At 49.0% G+C, this 20931-nt stretch overlaps 1 protein-coding gene and 1 long non-coding RNA gene across 2 annotated transcripts in view; one reads left to right on the top strand and one right to left on the bottom strand.

Annotated features, from left to right (window-relative positions):
- Positions 1–12282, bottom strand: part of BRWD3 (bromodomain and WD repeat domain containing 3) — a 51817-nt gene extending 39535 nt beyond the window's left edge. Inside the window, exons 1-6 of the mRNA XM_064670159.1 lie at positions 12098–12282; positions 11928–11986; positions 11773–11802; positions 11450–11509; positions 3421–3571; positions 1295–1393 (exon numbers count right to left, since the gene is read on the bottom strand). Coding sequence (XP_064526229.1) covers positions 1295–1393; positions 3421–3571; positions 11450–11509; positions 11773–11802; positions 11928–11986; positions 12098–12134 — 436 coding nt within the window. The 5' untranslated portion in view covers positions 12135–12282. The remainder of the gene's footprint in view (positions 1–1294; positions 1394–3420; positions 3572–11449; positions 11510–11772; positions 11803–11927; positions 11987–12097) is intronic.
- LOC135421562 (uncharacterized) lies at positions 11153–18378 on the top strand. Its single transcript, XR_010434077.1, has 2 exons — positions 11153–11975; positions 15443–18378. It is a non-coding gene; the product is annotated as an uncharacterized LOC135421562 (long non-coding RNA).
- Positions 18379–20931: the final 2553 nt, after the last annotated feature.

Below are 20931 nucleotides of genomic sequence, written 5' to 3'. Positions count from 1 at the left end.
TATTTTAATCTTCATACACATTTTCTTCTCTTACTAGTAGTTTAAGTAGCTACACCAAGCAGGGCTGTATTCCTGTATTCTTCCAGGAATCAATACTTATAAAAATTAATTCCAGGTTAAAAAAGACCCTTTTCCATATAAGAGCTTTGCATTTATTAAAAAAGCAATTAGGAAAACACCAAACACAAGAAATTATTCTGTTCTTTAAGTCACTAAATAATCACCAAGCAAGCAGCACAAACGTTTGCCATGAAAACATGACAAATGCTGAAGCCCAATCTGCCAGGTTGGTTCATTAATAATACCACATATTCCAAAAACACACAGTCTGATGAAAGAACTGATCCAAGAATCCATACAGAAATACAGCTGTAGAAGTTGTGTGCTATAAATCTCCAATCTAGGTTATTAGTAATCCATCAGCACAACTGCTCACAGTAAAGTAACTGCAGAACCAGCCTAAAATAACAAACACAAAGATATGGTAAAACCAGAAAATTGCCATCACCATCCCTATGCCTCCAAAAGAAGGGATTCCCTGACAAACCAGCAAAACATTTGCACAAACAGAGATAAAATACTCCAAGAAGAACCAAACCAAGATTCACATTTATGCCCGCAAGAACCAAACTTGTTTGCTATAAAAATAGTTAACCAAAGTTCAGACCATACAAGGAAAACACTTCAGTTTAAATAAAACAGAGCAGCTCTGTGATGAGATGTCAGCTGAGAGCCCACATATTTTTACACAAGTTCTTTATCTGTGTGGACAACTGAGTCTGAAGTAACACAAATGTTGCTTTGGTGATTATTTCCTTTTAGGAGAGGGATGTTGCAAGCAGTCTGTTTTCTGTCATAATCAAACTAAATTGAATTCTTGAGTCAAAAAAAGCTCCCTGGGAGCCAGACACTTTGTTCTGGCTAAGATTCCTCTGATGATTCCATGGTTCCATGCTCCTGTGGCCATGCCTAGCCAATCTTATAAACATATGTATATATTATGTAGGGGTATCATAAAAAGATACTCAAACCTGTTGCCCTCCAAACAAGTTGATGTGCAAAGCTTTGCAAAACATGCCTACACACACTGTGGAAGATCCAAGCCTGAATAACACAAAAATCACTCTACTTTCAGGGAGAAATCTATTTTAGATTAATTCACAGCGAAATGTTAAAAAACACATTAATGCAAACCCATAGTAGTGTTTCAGTCAGTGAGTGCAACTTGCAGCAGGACAGGAATAAATACACAGAGGGGAGAAAAACCCACCACCCTATGCAGTTCCAAACTCACCCACGTTTGGTGGCTTCCCGTAGTTCACGGGGAGTTCTGGGGGTCGGCCCCTGTGCAGAGCTGCAAAGGCAGAGCCTTTCCATAGCGTGTGTCTGAAGTCTGCACCACAAAAAGGACAGAAATCATCAGTAAATGAAATAATCAGGAGATCAAGCACCGCTCCCAGCACCCCAGAATAAGATCTGCCCTGTTAAACATTTTGCCAGAGACCTAACACTTAAAGCTACTCTGATTTCTAGCTCCTCAGGAATATCGCTGTAAATGATTTCAACTTCTTTTTGGTTAATTTGGGTGGGTAGTGAGTCTAAATTGATGGAAAGAAAAAGAATTTAAAAAGTGAGTGCATTCTGTATTGAGGCAGGCCTGAGCTTTGCCATGTTTTGAGTCCTGCAATCCCAACACTGAAAGCACCTCTGCTTAGGAACTGTACATTTGAGAATACACACACACACATTTGCTCCCTGAAAGTGGAAAAGTGAGGTTTTTTCCAATAAATCTGTTTTCCTGCAATTGGTGGCAACATGCCCTCCTTTCAGATTGTCCTCTGCACCCCAACCCCCCCAAAAAATCATTGTTTTAAAGTGAAGACTGCTTTCTTTAAAGACTCTCCAGCTCTCTGCTGCCAACTGGCCTCGGAGAGCCTCCTCTCTAGAACAATAGTGATTTTTCTGAGTGCCTCAAAAATCAGACCTGGATTTCTTCCATTTCTGGCCATCTGGAAGGAGAGAAATGAGCTTCCACGGGGAGTAAGTAGTGAAACAGAAGGACAGTGCCACAGGTTGGTGGGTCTGTGTAGCACCATGTGCATCTCTGGACATCAAGTGCACGAGCTCAGGGGACTCAGAGACCCCTGAGAGCACCTGCTGATTAAACCCCAAACTGCAGCCCAGAGCATTAAATGATACTCATTAAAAACAGCACTCAAGACTTCCCAAAATAGATCAATCCACCTCAGAAGTTCTGTCTCCCTGCATAAATAAAAATGTTTATTTTCTCTCCATGTTTTGCTGCTGTTTTCTGCAAACTGAGTGTGAAATGAAGGAATGTTTCTCTGCAAACCTGAAATTCTCCACCCAATTACATCAAAGCACAGGCAAAACAAGACTCAGTCCCAAAACTCTGGGTGTTTGCAAACAGCACAGCCCTCCAGGAGACATCCAATGGATCAGCAGGATGCCACAGTCCTTGTTAGCATCAGTGTGACTTCACAGGATGCAGGGAATTAAGTGCTCAATGCCACCAAAACAGGAAGGTCCTGCTGTCCCATCCCTCCTCCTCAGCCAGGATGATGCTCCTGTGTCACCTCCAGCCCTCTGATCCTTTTCCACCAACTCATTTAATTCACTGCAACAAATTTTGCAACATTTCAGCTCTCTGAATCAGCACATCACAGGATCCAGGAAGTTCTGGCTCCTCCAGGGAGGAAGTGTCAGGGGCATGGAGTGAGGAGGGAAGGGAGGAATCACTCTCCAATAGCAGATGGCTCTCAGATCTGTTTAGTTTTAACACAAAACTGCTCTGAGGATCATTCTCTCAAATAGAGCAGTTTTTCAAAGGGAATAGGACTGTTCATGAAAGGATTGGGAGCTTTCAAATTAACTCTAAGCAAGGGCAAGCAGGAATTGTCACTGAAGAATCAGCCTCACCTTCTCCCACGCCCTAAATGCTGCCCCCAAATCCCACCTTGTCCTGTGTCTGCACAGCCAGGGAATCAAATCATGGAAGAAATAAGGCTCAAAAATTTCCCAGCAAAACACATCGACTGCTGGGTGATTTTAGACACTGCTGTGTGCAAATGTATATGAAAAAATGGCATTTTTCAGATGGATCAAACCCCTCATCCAGTTCACATCATTTACACAACCACCGGTCCAACACACTGGGGAAAGGGGGCAGGGAAAGCAAGTAACAAGATCAGACAAGAATTGCTTAAAATGGCGCTTTCAACCCCAGAAAATATATCCAACAGGGCCAGCAACAACTGCATTTTAGCAACAAGAAAGCTGGCAAGCATAGGGGACAAAGCAGAGCTCATCAAACACACAGACAGCACAACATGAATCGAAACAAAAGGGTTTTTTGATCATCAAAACAGGATTCAAGCACAAATCAGTGGAGATTCTTACCTTTTGCTGCTCTCAGGAGAGACTGGCGCCCGACACCCAGCAAAGTCTGCACCCCTAAAACACTCTGGGGGATTTCCTTGTCTAAGAGGGGTCCAAGCCTCTCACAGATCCTAAGAAGATAATCCGGAGGGATGTGTGCATTGACAGCCACCTAAACACAGGAACAACGCAGACGTTGGAAAGCTGGTTTATTCTTGCTTCTCCTGGTATTTCTTTGTTTCATATTCAAGCGTAAAGTTACTGAAATCAAGTCTAAAAACCCCTCCAAAATTAATTATACCAAATGTTGAAGTGATGTGGAGCGTTGAAAAAGTTAGACCAGAAATTCCAGGTTCGAGCGGTTTAATTGTAATTTAGGATATCCCTTAATAACAAACAGAGTCCTTGAAACTCGGAGTTCCCAGTGCAGTGCTCTGCTCAAACAACTTTTTTTTAAACCCTTTTTACCCTCCAGTTCATTCTTTTCCCATTTCTTGCTTAGCTGAAACACCCTTATGCTGACATTACCGTACGAAGCACATGTGCTAAACCCTAAAAACTTTAAATCTTACCCTAAAAACCCTAAACATCACCCTCAAAGCAATACCCAGTCTCCAGCTCCTGGGAATAGGTATGTTTAAGACCCACATGTGTAGGCTCCAAATTTGTCACGTTGAGAAAACGTTCTTGTTTTCTCCTTTCTTTCCTACTGAGAGACAATATTTTTTCCAAGAGTCTGTTATCACTTGCCTGACTTTCATATTTACTAACTGGCAGGAAAAACTCCCCATCAGGGCTCATTTAGCTCCTTCAACAGCAGGACACACAGGTAAATCCACCTTCTTTTATGGACCAGCAGCATCCTGCCTTCCCAGATCCCAGGGATATGCCCAGTTCCCACCCCACACACCAGAGGGAGCGGCAGGAATCGGGAAGGAGGAAAAGGTGTGTAGTTCACTCAGCCCTGCTGCCAAAACATTGTTCACTCAACTGTGTCATCAAACAGATTATTAGCACATGGCAGTGGGAATTTTTTCATTCCAGTTGGGCAACAGCAGTGGAGCTACAGGACACAACAAGGCCAGGCAGGGGGTAGATAATGTCACCACCTGCACCATGAGCAGGGTCACCACCATCCCATAAATCAGATTTTAACAACAAAGAAAAAAGGGAAGGTTTTTCTAACAATATGTACAAATTATCATTTAACTACGGCCAAGTAAAAACTCTTCCAATGTGACTGAAACTCCTGGGGAAAATCAGGCTTCTCTCTCCACACATCCTTCAGTCACTGCAGGTTAAAGGATCATCCCTGGCCTCTCAGTGGAAACAGGAGGATTGTCCCTGTGCAGGGAAGAGAAACATGATGGCTGCATTCACATGTTCCCATTCCATGACTTTTCATCCTGTGAGTGTCAAAGAATGACCCCGTGAATGCTCTCCTGCTCTGACAGGTTCCTCCAGCCATTGTAACTTCTTTTTCCCCAAAGAGGAGTTCCAAAATTCACCTTCTCAATATAACACAGCCAATGAAGTTCAGTGTATGAGCATGAATTGCCTTTCATTGTAAACGACAGGATATAACAGAAGTCAAAAGGAGATGAAAGGATTATCCCAAACTTTGGTATTTGCCTCTTTTTCTTACTCATTCCTGAAATATTCTAAATGTGTTAATGCTACAAAATATTTTATTACCCTCCACCAGCCTCCCTTCAAAGTGTAGGGGTTCTGAAAGGGTCTGGAACAAGGGAAGTTCAAAGAGAAAATCTGCAGTTTAGCAACACCTGAGTATGAAATCCTCATTTACATCTCTGATAACCAGTAACAACCTTCCCAGTCACCAGCTGCCAATATACAGCAATACATCAAGCTTAAGATTAAAAGATTAAAAGGAGTAACCAGCCCAGAAGTGTGAAATTTTACTTCCAGGATAAAAATAAACCAAATCATACCACTCTCTCTGGAAATACAACGTCTCACATAACATTCCAACCCATTCTCCCAGTGTAACATGGCAAACACCTCTTTTCACCCCAGAGCTGGTCTGGGAGCATCATCAACATTCCATGTTAAGACAAGCAAATATCCCACTGCAGAGACAGAGCACAAGTTACTCCACAAGCAGTCCTGACTAACTCCAACATGGAAAAGGACTTTGTTTTTAAGGATGAAGCCACAGTTTTACAGGGAACAGCAAAGAGGGAACACGGGCGCTGGGGCTGGGACAATGTTCCCAGAGGAGGGGTGGCTGGAGCAGCCTCATGGAGCACAGGGCAGTTGTCTGCACATGCCCTGTGGGAATTTCCCTGAGATATCCAGAGGCTGAGCAGCTCAGGATACCAGACCTCTGTTTGATCACTGCCCAGACCAGAAAGGCTGGCAAATCCACCATGGAACCACGGTTAAAGGGGCACACGTGAGCTGCTGAAGCTTCTACATTTTAGTGTAGTTTTATTGGACTGTAAACTTTCCTAAGGAATATTTAATGTGGAGCACATTGCACACACCAGGCACGTGCCACAGTGACCATTCCCTCTTCTCTGCATTTGCAATCCAAACCATGCCACACCACAGAGAAGGCTCTATCACACTCCTTTCCCTGCACAATTCCATGTTTCTACAACCCACAACAGCCCAAATAAGACGTGCTTAAGCTGAGCATTATTACTGTTGTTACTACCAAACAGCTCCAAAGGCAGGCAGCAAAACCAGCAAATTCTCCTGGAGACTTTTTTCCGTAAGAACTTCCAGATAAAATGCTTAAATCACAGCCCAGAGCTAAACAAGCAATTCGGTTTTCAGGTTTCCAAAAGGACTTGAAACAAAAATCCTTCCTTTCACCTCTGTGTGAGAAACTGTAAATGGATTTTAAGTACTTTTCTAAAACACGAAGCTGCAAACATCCAGCTGAGAAAACCAGTCTCCCAGGTCAGATTTCCCTTAAAAGAAGGATGGAAAAAAGCAAAGGTATAACCACATCTCTTAGTGTGTGCTTGTCCAAACCCAACATGGCAAATTTAGACAACAGCAAGGATATTATCAGCTCCTCAAATATATTAGAAAATATTTTTAGAATGTATGAAAATATTTTGGAAGATAATTAGAAAAGTGGAAAAAATTAAAAATTAGTAATACAGGCCCAAACCATGCACGTTTAAATAATGCAGAAGAGCTGAAAATGTGCTAAGTGAGAACAAATACTGCACCTTGGGATAAATTATAAAGACAAAATGTTTTGTTGCCTGAAGATGTGAAAAACTCTATAAATAAAGTTAAAACGTGATAGCACAAGAATGCCACAGTACCATGGAAGAGTTCACTGACACAGTAACCACACAGTTATAATGGATCTAAAAATGAAGAATTGAGTAAAGCAAATCCATTCTTTATAAAAGAACTCCTCTTTTTAAAAAAAGTCTCCCAGTCCTGACTGCTTGAGTCAGGCTGCAGAGAAGTTGCTACAGTGATAAGCAGAGGAAAAGAACTGTACGTGAAGTCATGTCAGGGCTGGGAGAAATTCAACCCCCAAACCTGTTTGTGCTCCTGTGGTTGGAAGCATCAAAGTGTCATCTCAAAGACCATGAGCAAGGTGTCCTGTGATTCCTGTTTGGACACCCCTCTCAGGCACAGGGTGGGATTTTGGGGTGTCCTGTGCAGGGTCAGGAGTTGGACTCGATCATCCTCATGGGTCCATTCCAACTCAGGATATTCCATGACTACAATTCTATGACCGCTGACAATATCTCCTCCAAGGAAGGTTTCAACAAAAAGGAAACAAAAAAGACTCTTTGTGATGACTACTTAGGATGTCTGTCTTCCCAGAAGTGGGAACCAGGGAGCTCGGAACCATCTCTTTTGGGAAGCCCAGTGAAACATCTCTTCCCAGGACAGATCTGAGGCAGGAGGTGCAGACTGAAGGGGGGCAGCAACATGGCCCTTCAGAGGCTCCTCTGCCCCATCCCTCGTGGGCAGGCCCAGCTGGGCCTCAGTAACACATTTCTATCCTCCAGGTAGTCCTACAACACTTTTCTCACTTGGAAAATAACCATCAATTAAGAATCAATTGACAACTGTATCAAAAAGCAGAGGAGGAGGCCAAGAGACCCAGGGCAGCTGAGCAAGCAGGAAATTACGACCTCAAAGAGGGAATCTCAGCAGAAGGAATCTCAGACACTGGACCTGCACAAGATGCCAACAATATGCAAATAGACGTGGATTTAAAAAGCCTTTACCCACTTGGTTCCCCAGAGAGAACAGGTTGGAACGACCATGTTACCACATGACATATTCCTGAGGTGACAAAACTGTAACATCTCTTCTCTGCTAATGCTGGGATTGGCAGGATCTATAAATACCAGCACCTCAGACTCAGGGCTAGTTTTAAATCAATGCAGATGGGCAAGGCAGCAACTCAGAGCCAAATCCCATAAGCTGTTCCATACCAGCACAGCCGTTCGTGGATGCAAATTCCCCACTGTCCAACAACAGCTGATTTTCTGTTTTGCCTGAAATTACACATATTTCAGCACAAAGACCAAAACAGGCTGAGCCAGAAGACACAGCCCATCAGAAAGTTCTTAAAAGCAGAGCAGAGCCAGTCACCTTTATCAGGAATAAACAAAGATAATGTGGAACAGCAGGTCACTGGAGACTGCACTGATAATCGGAGTCGTTCAGCCTGACTCATCTGTACAGCAGCTGAGTCCTCATCGAGGGCTGCTGCTCATTTAAAATCACAGCACTAATTACCTGCAAGTTGGACACGCTTCAGGCCAGGCTGGATGGGGCTGGAGCAACCTGGTCTGGTGGAAGGTGCCCCTGCCCATGCCAAGGGTGGACCGAGATGGGCCTTAAGGTGCCTTCCAACCCAAACCAATCTGGGGTTCTAGGATTCTGTGACCCTGCCCTTTACAAACACACCTCATGTCTTAAGACCACCAGCAGCCAAAAACAGAGTAAAATAACTCTGGAGCACCCCTGGACGATTCAGCTGGAGGAGACTGAGGGGAGACTCATGGGGCTCTGCAGCTCCTCCCGAAGGACAGCTCCGATCTCTGCTCTGTGTGACAGTGACAGGACTCGAGGGAGTGGCTGGAGCTGAGTCAGGGGAGGTTTAGGGTGGATCTCAGGAAAAGGTTCTTCCCCCAGAGGGTGGCTGGACACTGAACAGGCTCCCCAGGGCAGTGGTCTCCGCCCCAAGGCTGCCAGAGCTCCAGGAGTGTTTGGACAACGCTCTCAAGGACAGGGGGAGATTGTTGAGGTGTCTGTGCAGGGCCAGGAGTTGGGCTGGATGATCCTTGGGAGTCCCTTCCAGCTCAGGATATTCTGTGATTCTGTGATTACCTAGACAGGCAGCCACATGTGGCACACAGAAAGTGCTCCAATGTGCAAATAAGCAGGAAAGACAAAGTGAACACAAACGCATGTGAACTTGTATCCTCTGTGTGGTTTTGCTCACTAAGTACAATTCTTATTAGTGTGTCTTAAATTACTCTTCTGTCTTGTGGCACCCGTCATTTGCAGTAAAATATTAACTTTAAAGGAAAAAGAAACAAAGAAATCTCAGAAAGAGTTTTCAGATCCTGACTAAAAACTCGAGTGAAGTGGGAGTAAACGTTCCTTAGATAAAAACCACCCAGCAGGCACTGGGTGGTTACATCCTTATCATTTCCAAAAACCCAGAAGCAATAACAACATACTCAGTGGCCACGACTGGCATATTTTCTGAAAAACACCACTGCTGACCTGAACAGCCACACTGAGAATGCAAAACAAAGCTGAAACAGCAGAACTAGAAATACTCTGTAATAATACTGAGCAAACAAACAAACAAATCAGACTTGTCCGGGTTGTCAACTCTCATCACTTCAATTACCTCAGGCCTGCCTGACCAGAGGAGTTGCAACACCCAGCTGAGATTGTAAATAATTTTGGTTTTCTGTCTTTAAGGTTCAGAAAGGAGAAATAGGTAGAAAAAAAAAACCTTTGGAACCAATTGCGGGCAACTAAAATTTAATTTTGGTTCATTACGCGCCTGAGATAATTAAAATGAAGGTCGGAGAGATCTGTGTCCTTCACAACCCTGGCTCTGTCCTGAACATTCAGACATCCAGTCAGCCCTGAAGTCGAGGAGTTTGGGTTAATAAAACAATCATATGCAGCCAAAGGTCCAAATTCCAAACACATCAGACCCTAAGCACAGAGAGGGGGAGAAGCCTTCCTTCAATATCCTCTCTGAGGATTAACAGAGAGAAGCTCAGCTCATCCCACCTGGCATCAGTCTGTCTCACTGTAATGATTCATTTATAATCCCATTCCTTCCTGTAAATCATGAGAAACAGGTAAATAATATCAGAGAAAAAGGCAAACCAAAAGGATTGGTTAGTGTTGATTAGTTTAAGACAGAGGAAAAAAATCTTAGGACTTAATATTGATAATTTTATACAGAAAAAAGCAATTTTCCATGAACTACAAAACTCACTCCAAAATGGTTTGTGTCCCATTTCTGAAGTTTTAAAGAAAAGTACGTGGTTTCAAGATGTAATATACACACAAAAAAAAAAGTGTTAAGGTTTTAAAGCTTTTCTATCTATGAATGAAAGGAAAAAAATGTATATGTTAAAAGACCAGTATGTCTGACACCAGACTTTACACTGGCACTGCCAATATTCCTCTTGGATCCTGGGTGCAGTCACAAGCTAAACCTGAGACAGCCCATAGCTAGATTTCAGATTCTCTGGGAAGAGAGAATCAGAATTTATTGAATGCAGCACTTACTCTACGTCTGCTCACTCAATTTACAGTCCCAGAATTATCCACCAGAGGTGCGATGAAGCACAACTTCCCTGGAATTCTGAATATGCCTTGGAAAGGGAAAGGCAGCGGATCCAAATGTGGACACGAGGAGCTCTCCTGTTTGCACCTGAGCTCCTACAACGTTGCTAAAGTGGGAAACCACGTCTTGAGCAAGGTACAGAGGGGTTTGAGCAACAGCCATGAGCAAATCCCACACCCCCACTGCTCCGTGGGAGAGGCCGGGCCGTGCTTCCCATTCCTTCCCGGTGAGGTGACGGTGCTGATCACAGGTACCAGCGCTGTAAGAGCTACCGGGAAGTTCACAGCATTCCAACTGCAAAGCGCCGCACGGCATCACCCAAAGCTCCCAGAACCGACACCAAGGCCGTTCGGACCCTTTGGAAAGGCACTGGAAGGATTCGGGTTTGTCACTTCCACAGTGACACACCCGGGAGGGGCGCAGGGACACGGGCCGCCCCCGGCCCTGCCGAGGGGCCTGACCTTCCTCAATGACACACATCCAGACGTTTGTATCTCAGCAAAACCCGCCGCTCCGTTTATTTCACCGGCATTTACCAGGCAAAACACCCCCGTCCCCGACCCCCCCCTTCCCCGCCTCACAGCAGGCCCGACCGCCGCGCTCAGCGGCGGCTTTCGCGCAGGCCGCCGCAGGCCGGGAATCCCTGACCCAGCCCGGCGGCACGTCCGGCACGTCCCCCCGCGGGGCTGCGGGGCCCGGGCGGAGCCCAGCGCGGTGCGGGGCAGCCCCGCGGGCCCGGCGCGGCCCCGGCCGAGGGTGCGGGGGCTCCGGGGGGACCCGCGCCCCGCGCCCCCCGCCCCGCCGCGGCGCCGCCGCAGCCAATCAGCCGCCGCCTCACATCGCGGCGCAGCGCTCCGCGCGCTGTAAGGCGCGGCGCCATTGGCTGCGGCGGGCCCCGGAGCGTGCCCTCGGATAACCCCCGGCCCCACAATGGAGCCGGGCCGGGGGCGCTGCGGGCGGACCGGGGAGGTCTCGCCGGGTACCCCCGGCCCCGCGGAGCCCACACGGCCTCCCCTGCGCTCCGCTCCGCACTCCCGGCCCGCCGCGGCCTCGGCGGGGCGCAGTCCGCAGCGCCGTGGGGGACACGCACACACACACACGCACACACATAGGCGGGGAGGGGGGGACGCGGCGCCCGGTGCGGCGGCGGCGGCGCGGGGAGAGGGGGGGTGGGTGGGAAGTTGCCGGGAAAGTCGGGAGTGAAAGTTGTCTCACCAGGTCCTCGAAGCTCCGGCGGTGCTCCTTGCCCTGCCAGTCCAGGCGCCGCGGGATCAGCTGCGGGAGGGACACGGGGCCGGGGGCGGCCGTCAGAGCCCAGCGACCCCTCCCGGGGTAGCCCCCGCCGGGGCCCGTCCGCTCCCCCCCGGGAGGAACCCCCCCGGGCAGGAGCCCCCTGGCCCTGCCCCGGCCCCGCCGCGGGGCCCCCGCGCTCCCCGCCGGGTGTCCCGGGCGGAGATGGGCTGGGTTAGACGGGGCAGGGCAACCCCGACCCCCCCGTCCCGAGGGCTTCCCCCGTCCCGCCGGGGCAGGCGCCTCACCTGGTGCTCCTCCAGCTCCTCCACCAGCACCTGGGGACAGACGGACACACAGACACACACACACAAAGGACGTGAGCCGGGCGCCCGCAGCGCAGCGGCTCCGCCGCCCCGTCCCGTCCCGTGGCCGCCCGCCCGGCCCGGCCGGCTCCGCTCACCTGGGCGGATTTCTTGCAGGGTCCGGACTGCAGGAACCGCGCGATCAGGTAGTAGAGCTCTGCGGAGGGGCGGGGGAGAGGGCGTTAGACACGGTTAGAGCGGGGGGTGGCGGAGGTTGCGGGGGGGAGGACGGACGCGGAGCGCAGCCCCCGCCGCCAGCGATACCCACCGGCTTCCAGCTGGGTCGGGGCGGCCGCCGCCGCCATCCTCCTCGGGAGGGGGGGAGGGGAGGCGGCGGATGGCGGCCCGGGGCACGGCGCTCCTAGAGCGGGCGCGGCCGCATGCCGGCGCGGCGGGGCGGGCGCGGGGCGCGGGTCCCGGTGCGGGTGCGGGCGCGGGTCCCGCCCGGGCTCATCGCGGCTCCCTCCGCGCACCGAGCGCCGCCGGCACCGCCCGCACCGCCCCCGCCCGCCGACGGGGGGCGCGCGCGGCTCCGCCGGGCGGGACGGGCGGGCAGGAAGGGCGGCGCCGGCACGGGGCGGGCGGCGCTTCCGGCCCCGGAGGAGGAGGAGGAGGAAGAAGACGACGACGAAGAAGAAGACGGAGTGGAAGTGCCCGGTCCTGCGCCCGGGGTGGGCCCGGGGGCTCTGAGCGCCGGCACGGCGGGAGCGCTGCGCTGGGATGTGCCCGAGGGGGGCACAGCCGCCGTTATGAGGGGAACGCTCGCGGACTCGGCCCTCGCGGCCTTCAGGGCCTCAGCGCTCCCGGCCCTGCTCCTCCCGGCCTCGGGGCTCCCGGTCCCGGCCGTCACGGCTCCAGCCTTTCCAGCCCTCATGACTCCGGCCTTCAGGGCCTCACCGCCTCAGGGCTCCCGGCACCGGCCCTCAGGGCCCTTGTAGCCCTCCCTGTCTCAACCCTCCTGGCTCCAGCCCTCCCGGCCTCAGATCTCACAGCCCCTGTGCTTCCAGCCCTCCTGGCCTTCCCGGCCCTGCTGCTTCCCACCTCAGATTTCCATGGCCTCAGTGTGACCTCCTCCTGCCCACCGTCGCCTGAGAAATGGAGCCCCACCGTGGTCCCAAAAACGAGCAGTTTTATTTAAACGAGAACACAGGGATCCAGGAATCTGATACATCCTGTCATGGGGAGGGGCACAGAGCCCGTCGATGTGTTCTGGAGTGGACACACTGCACGGGAGGGAGGTGACAGCCCTCACTGGCTCCTGGTAAACAAGGCCTGGATGTAAGGAAAGGTCTCAGGTTTGGGTGGCCTTAATAGCCAGATTAAAAGTGTTTGCTCCCAGTGACCAGGAAATGAAAATAAGATGGATATGGCACCCGTGCTCCCCAAGGAACAAAGGGTTCAGTGTCAGTGTAGAGAGTTAATGGAAATAAATATTTTTCCATGGGAAGTGTCCTGTCAGAGCTCAAGAATTCTGTGTCACTTCAGCAATAAGTTGCTAAAAGATGAAGTGAATTGACAACATTCCTCAGTGTAAAGTTGTGTTTTGTCACCACAAGTACCTGACATTTGGTGTTGGGACTCCAGAGCCTTGGCAGTCTAAAAACCACTGTCATCACAGGGAATAACAAATGACAACCATCCTCATGCCTGGAATACCAGGAGCTGAATCACTGCAGATCGATGCTGTGGAAACATTAGGAATAAATCCAGTTTGAGCTTATATTTATAGCAGCTGCTCAGGACTGGGCCTGCTGTGAAGCGCTGGCTCAGAGTTCCCTGCTGTGCAGTCCTTCCTGTTGGCAGCTCCTTGGATGCTTCCAGGCACCCATCCAGTCTCTGGAGAAGGATTTGGGGATTTGACATTGAGCTGCTCCACAAAATTCACCTGCACTCACCTGGTTTTCATCCACTGGGGAAATTGTTTTGTGCCAGGAGCTTGGAATAACTGGGTAGTGTGTAGATCCCATTTCTTCAACCTCCAGAGTTCTTGAGCTGCCAGTGACAGTTCATAAAATCATAGAATGGTTTGGGTTGGAAGGGACCTTAAAGATTAAACAGTCCCACCCCCGCCATGGGCAGGGACACCTTCCACTAGCCCAGGTTGCTCCAAGCCCTGCACAACCTGGCCTTGGACACTTCCAGGGATTCAGGGGCAGCCACAGCTTCTCCGGGCAACCTGTGCCGGGGCCTCCCCACCCTCACAGGGAAGAATTCCTTCACAATATCCCATCTAAATTTACCCTCCTTCAGCTTAAAGCCATTCCCCCTCATCCTGCTGCTCCAGAGCCTTGTAAAAACTCTCCACCTTTCTTACAGGCTCCAAAAAATTACTCTTGGAGTTTCTCAGGGCACGTTCATTGCTCAGCTCATCAGTAGCAGACACGAGGTGCCCCCTCACCAACTGCAAGTTCCAGTGGCTTCCCAATAGTAACAGCTCTCCCACCTTCCCAGCAGGACCCTGGAGCCTCTGGGGCTGCAGCACGGAGCTTCCTGGGAGAGAGACAGTGTGAAACTGCAGCTCCCAGAATAAATGCCAGCCAAGAAAAGCACACACTGATCCCACTCTGGGGAGATAATGCTTCTCCCACCTGCCTTCAGAGCCCAGAACTGCAAGCTCATCTTTTTATGCATGATGGGAAGGCACAGGAAAAAACAGGGATGATGTTTTATAATGTGTCCTAGAGGTACGAATCCATTTTCCTGAGCTGAATAAAATTCCATGTCAGGGAAAAAAAAAGCCCCACAAATACTGCACAGCACCGTGTCCTGGTGCATTCTGGTGCTGACATTCCCTAATATATCCCTGCTCAGGTGAGACCCCACCTGCAGTGCTGCCTCCAGCTCTGGGGTCCTTGTTTTCCAGTGCAGGAAGGACAAGGTGTCCAGAGGAGACACCAAGATGATCGGAGGGCTGGAGCACCTCTGCTGTGAGGAAAGGCTGGGAGATTTGGGATTGTTCAGCCTGGGGAAGGGAAGGCTCCGGAGAGACATAATTGTGGCCTTCCAGTACCTGAAGGGAGCCTACAGGAAAGGTGGAGAGGTAATATTTACAACATCCTGGAGTGACAGAGAAGGGGGAATGGCTTCCCACCGCCAGAGGGCAGGGTTAGATGGGATATTGGGAAGGAATTCTTCCCTGTGAGGGTGGGGAGGCCCTGGCACAGGTTGCCCAGAGAAACTGTGGCTGCCCCATCCCTGGAAGTGTCCAAGGCCAGGTTGGACAGGGCTTGGAGCAACCTGGGCTAGTGGAAGGTGTCCCTGCCCATGGCAGGGGTGGGACTGGATGAGCTTTAAGGTCCCTTCCAACCCAAACCATTCTATGATTTTATGATTCTGTATTTCTTTAGGAATGTGGCATTTCTTTAGGAATGTGGCATGTTTCCTTGGCACCTTTTGCTGCCTTACTGAGTCTCTCCACTCATGATTTGCTTTTATGTGAGCGTGGGGGTGGCACAGGTGAAGCTGCAGCACCGCCAGGCAGGATTGTTCCATTGGGGCCCATCAGGGGCTGATGGGGATTTTAAGCAGTAACTAAAACGGGCTCTCAAAAGCCCGGGATAGAAAATGCTCCCAGCATAAGCTCATCCGTGCTTTGCTTATGTCCTTCCCGCAGCATTCCAGCTGGAAGCCTGGCCACATGCTCTTTGCTTAATGCCTGTAAATCCACAGCCGTGCTCCGCGTTGCTCCTCATCGCGGCTCGGATGGATTCATGGATCGGGAGGAAAGGAGAGTGTTAGGAATGCCCCAGGTGTGTCCCGTGTGTGCTGCAGAGCACAGGGGTGCAGGTACCTGCACGGGGGGCAGGCACAACCAGCAGCCCTCGTTCCCAAACAGCCCTTGTGGAACTTCCCTGGGCCCTGCTGGCACAGTCCTGGCTGTGCTGTGCTGCTCTGCAGTCACTCCCGAGCCTCTTCCCAACGTTCCCGGCTCTCTGGCAGTTCAGCGTCCTCCCCTTGCCATTCTCCCAGTTGCTTTATTACTCCCTAAGTGTGCTACAAGCTCTGTGGTCGATACCTCTTCCCACCTGTCCCGGGTTTTCCCCGGCAGGAGTCCTGTCTGCTGAGTAACGCCCGTCCTGTCATTCCCCAGGAGCTCCATTTCCCCGGCACACGCGGATCTTGCATCTCCGTGACTCATCTCTTTCCGGATCCTCTGCATCCAAGCAGCAGCATGCTGGGGGTGATAGTAAATCTCGGAGTGAAGGCAGGATTTTATGGATGTGCTGATTCATCTTTCCTGGGAGCAGAGCTCTGTTATGTAAATGCCAACAGCAGCCGTGGCAGAGAGGAGGGAGAACGGACTAATGAGGCAGAGAAGGACTCAGGAGCAGAAATGCTTTAAGGATTAGAACAGTTTCCTTCCATGCTGTTCTTTAAATAAATAGAAATTGAAGCTTTTAAGGGATTTTAGGAGTGGGAAGTAACACTCAAATACCCATCACTTCACCTCGTCTGGTGTTGTAGAAAGGTTTACTCCGAGTTGTAGCTGAAACACAATCCTCTGTTTAATTTGGTTATGAAATTAAATGAACTTCCCCAAGGTCAGCTTGGAACACCAGGTAAAGGTGTCTCTCTCATATTTTATTTATCGTTTAGTGTCCTGATGAGTCAAATCCTGACCTCTGCTTTAACAGTGGTTTGTCACAGCCAGAAATGTACGTTTACAAATAAAAAAACCCCAAAGTTTAGAGTGGAATTGTGCAGCTGTGGTGGGTTGTACCTGGATTGTACCTTTCCAATAAATGTAGCTGGGGATGCACATATCTAAATCCAGCTGGATTTAAACACTGGAACGAATTAAGCATTTTCAGCTTTTTTTTTTTTTTAATATTTTCCACGGACATTTTATAGAATATCCTGAGTTGGAAGGGACCCACAAGGATTTCTATCCTGCTCATCTTGGGCTTTTCATATGGAGCTAAATTTAATTTAATTAAATTAAATCCAAAGTTTTGTTTAGCTGATAAAAATCCCAAGAGGTGTTTAGAAGGAATTTAGGAGTTGGTGCCTTGTGCTGCACAATTGTGAGCAAATAGGGACATTGAAAAGCCATTGCTTTAAGATCTCTAAATACAGCAAACTCAGATTTTGGTATCATAGTTATTTATTCTAATAAATATATGAGGTGCAAAATAATTAGCACTAATTACAGTTGCTGGAGTGCAGGGCTCCTGTGTGCAAACCCACATCCTGTTTTGCAGGACAAATATCCCAATTCCTGCTTCTTCCTGGGGGTTTTCTCCCTCAGTGAGAGCTGTAAATAATAACTAAATAGCTGTTAGATATTATACGAGATGCGCTCTAGGTTTTCTGCTGGTTTTAATAATTTAGTATTTCATTTCCCTGCTGCATCATTCCAATCATCCCTCTAGATGGTGCCCGATATCCAAGAGTTGGGTGTAACATTATCCTGTAGGAAAGGCGATGGAGGAACAGCCAGGACGCCGCTCGCCTTTGTTTCGGAATTCTGCCACATAATAGTTCATCTCCTTGATAAATTACTTGTTCTGCACGATGTAAATATGATGTTTCTTCCTTTCGAGAATCCTAAAATCCACTCAGCAGAGCCTAAATTCCACGCGCCTGCAGCGGTGTCCTCCCGTGCTCCGGGGACGGATCCGTATCTCCCGTTCCTTATGGCAGCCATTAGTGTGAGCTGGGAGCAGCTGGATGCTCTGCACAGCCCTGCTGCAGCCGGGGGGGTTAACCTGCCTGCTTTGCAAAGAAACTCAATTTCTGGCTGTTATTTACACGTTTTCCTTGTCTCTGTTTTACACAGAAATGCACAATTTCAGTTATGGATAAAACGCCCGGGGAAAGGGGTGGCTCTGTGTCCCTGTGTGCTCAGGGTTCTGCCAGGGGAGACCAGGGGAATAAAGTCAGTGTCAGGTCCATCCTCGGCATCTCAGAATTCCAATTTTGTCCCTCCAAAGTGCCTGGAACCCCCCAGGTTTTACAGCAGGAAAATTACTCCAGGTTGTAAGTGATAAAGTATGTTTTGTTCTTGTTGGTATTACTATTGCAGTCAGCACATCCCTGTCTAAGGGATTCTAACCCATATCCCCAGGATCCCCTGGCTGGGATCAAGCTCCCTGCTCCCAGCCTTTTCCAGCTTCTCCTGAGGTGCCTGTGGCAGCTGCCAGGTCGGGGGGCCCCTCCACAGGGGTCTGCTCCCAAAAATACCAGCTGGTATCTCCTGCTGGGCTGACTCAGCAACTTCAACTCGTGGTAAATATTTTAAAATAAGCCTTTCATGTTTGGTTTGTGATTTTTGTCAGTTTTAGAGCCAAACCCTGCATCTTTGACTTCTTCTGGAAGTGTGAGCACTCTCTCTGAACGTGCAAATTTTACTGGAACTCCCCCAGCCAAGTATATAATTTTAATAAAATTACATCCCTGTGTATCCCATACCCTTTCTTCCTTAAGTTTTGAGGATTTTTATGTTTTAATTATATTTTTCATTTTACAAAAACATGAGAAATATTGGGAAGGGGCACACCGGGGTTAGTTAAAAATGCTGCTTTTATTGAAATAAAAAGTTTTAAAACAGTTTGATGTATTTTTTATATTTATTAATATCCCTAACATGCAGACATTGTAAATAAGCTCATTAATACTCTTTAAATGCAGTCTCATAAAACTAAATATCAATTACTGCATGAGGTGATAGATTAGAAAGCTGTGCTAAGTTTTCCCAAAAGGAATGTGAGTTTATGATGATCTTTCTAGGACATGAATCATGGAATCCCAGGATGGGATTTTGGAACATTTCTCAAAGTGCTGTGCCATACAGGAATTTTCTTCCCATTATTTTCATTTATTCCGTTGAAAGCCACTTCTAGTGATTCGAGTTTGAGGTGATTTCTCCCTCTTATCCTTCATTAAGAAAGGCTTTAACATGGAAGCCTCCATAAATTCCTCTGTGGAAAAGACACTCCCATTTTTCATTTAGTTCTTGCACTTCCATAATTTACTGGACATACACATTCCCCTGTGGCCTTCCAGCTTTGTATCTCTGGGAAAAGTCTTTCCCCCAATATCCTGAGTTCAGATTTCAGAATCTCTTTTTTATTTTTGGCCATAAATTGCTGGGGTTTGAGGCATAACCTGCTAGAATATGTTTTCTGTCCTCTCCATTTGGAGAGGACTTGAACTCTTGGAAGGCCCTTTAAAGCTTTTTTTGATAGAAGGACTAATTTAATTGAACCTCTGGTGAAGTGGTTTCCAACACCTGCAAGTTCTTGCCTTGTTGGCTGTTCCCTTTCATTTCTTTTACACCAGTAAAAAAGCTTTCATTTAGAGTTTGGGAAGTCCCCAAGTTCTGTGGGTTTAGTTTCTGATGGGACCTCTGAGGCCATAGGTGGGAGATGAAGCTCATGGGTGGCCATAAAATCAGAATTGTGTCCTTGGTCCTTATTTCCCTGAGGTGTTTAGTTGTTATCCCTGGGTTATAATAAGTGTGGAATGCAATTGCACAGACTGTAGGGGTGGAAAAAGGCATCTCTTGATATTCTCCACATTGTCCTTGGAGTCTTAAAGGTCCTGCCTTTTCCTGTTGAGGATTCTCTTCTCTCCATCTGTTTCCTGCTGTCTCTCTGGACACTTTTCCCTCCCCTGTCCCTGTGGCCATCAGTAGATCTGAGTCTCTTCAAATATTTCCCTTTCTTTGCTCCTTCCTCCTCTTTGGTGACTGAATTTGTTACAGGTAACACCTTTCAGACCTTGAACTTTCCTCTAAACCCTCCTTCCCATCCTGACTTTGCTGCGGCCTGTGGACTATTCCAGCCCCCCATTCCCTTGTATTTGGATTTTTTGTCCTTGCTGATTCCTGAGATGCTTCTGGAATGACTGAGGAACATTTCCACGGGAGACAGAGTGCACCCTGAAATGGGGCCTGGAAAAATCCCAGCGGGAGCAATGCTGACCTCTTGGCACAGGTTTTTATTCACTGCTGGCTGAATGCATCAGGTTCCACTGGAGAAATCCTGGGAGCTGAGCACCAGCCGAGGAATTTAAGGAGAGCAGAGGCTCGTGAGGTGCTTTGATACTCATTAAACACCCGTTTTGTCTTTCTTGTGGAAAGCAAGCCAGGCTGCAGCACTCCCTTGCTGTCAGGAGAAGGAAGCAGGGACAGAAACTCTTGCTGGAACTTCCCTCCTGCAGCACTTCCATCCCTCCCACCCCAGGGACGGTCGGGGTGAGCCGTGCCCACGTCTGGGGGGATCCACCCCGGGGGGACCCGGGTGTCCCTGAGCTGGGGACTCCACTTTGTTCCCTCAGCCCCACCCACCCCTTCAGCCAAAAATGACATTTTTCCCCAACAGCAAAACTCTCCTGCTCCTGTTTAGCATTATTTTGGCCGTTTCCAGCCAGACACTGAGCTCCCTCATCCAGGAATCCGCGTGGCAGCGCCGAGCTCCAGCCCCATCTGGGTGACAGAGTTTTGTTTCCTTTGGCAATATGGATTTGAGTGCCCGCCCTGGGAACCGCTTCCCTCAAATAACTGCAAAATAAAGGATGGGCCGTTTTCCAGTGCAGAGCTGCAACCACCCAAAATGCCACTGCGGAATTCCCAGAGGCCACGCAGAGCCAGTGCCTTAAGCAAGGCTTAGGGGGATTATGGAATTAAATTGGGAGCCCCTTCCACCCTTCCCCCAGACAGAGACGTTCGGAAATAAGTACAAAAAAGGGTGTGAAAACAGCACAATGGGCTTGGCTCAAACCTCTGAGAGCCAAGAACCTCGTGGTGGAGGCTGTTGCTGTGCTCTGGACTGCTGTTGGATCGGGCAGAGCGCTGTGGTCCGGAGGGATTCCAGCAGGGAGCTGGAGGGGATAATCCCAGAGACACCCTGGAATGCTCTGGGAATGGCTCTGCTTCCCGAATTCCCTCTCCAAGGAGAAATGCACACGGCACAGGACGTTTCTCCGTGCCTCTGGATCGTGGAGCCTGTCTCTGGCATTCCTTATTCCCATCTCTGTCCCTTTCCCAGCAGCAGGAGCATCCTGCTGCTTTCAGGGAGAGTTTGTGCAACGAAAGCTTTGCTCTAATCTGGGCTGGATTTAGCCAGATGCAGCAATCCTGGGAAGGCTTACATGGAGCTC

This window comes from Pseudopipra pipra, chromosome 13 (genome assembly GCF_036250125.1).
Source record: "Pseudopipra pipra isolate bDixPip1 chromosome 13, bDixPip1.hap1, whole genome shotgun sequence".
NCBI classification, from domain to species: Eukaryota; Metazoa; Chordata; class Aves; order Passeriformes; family Pipridae; genus Pseudopipra; species Pseudopipra pipra.
This window is presented reverse-complemented; position numbering and strand designations above follow the sequence as displayed.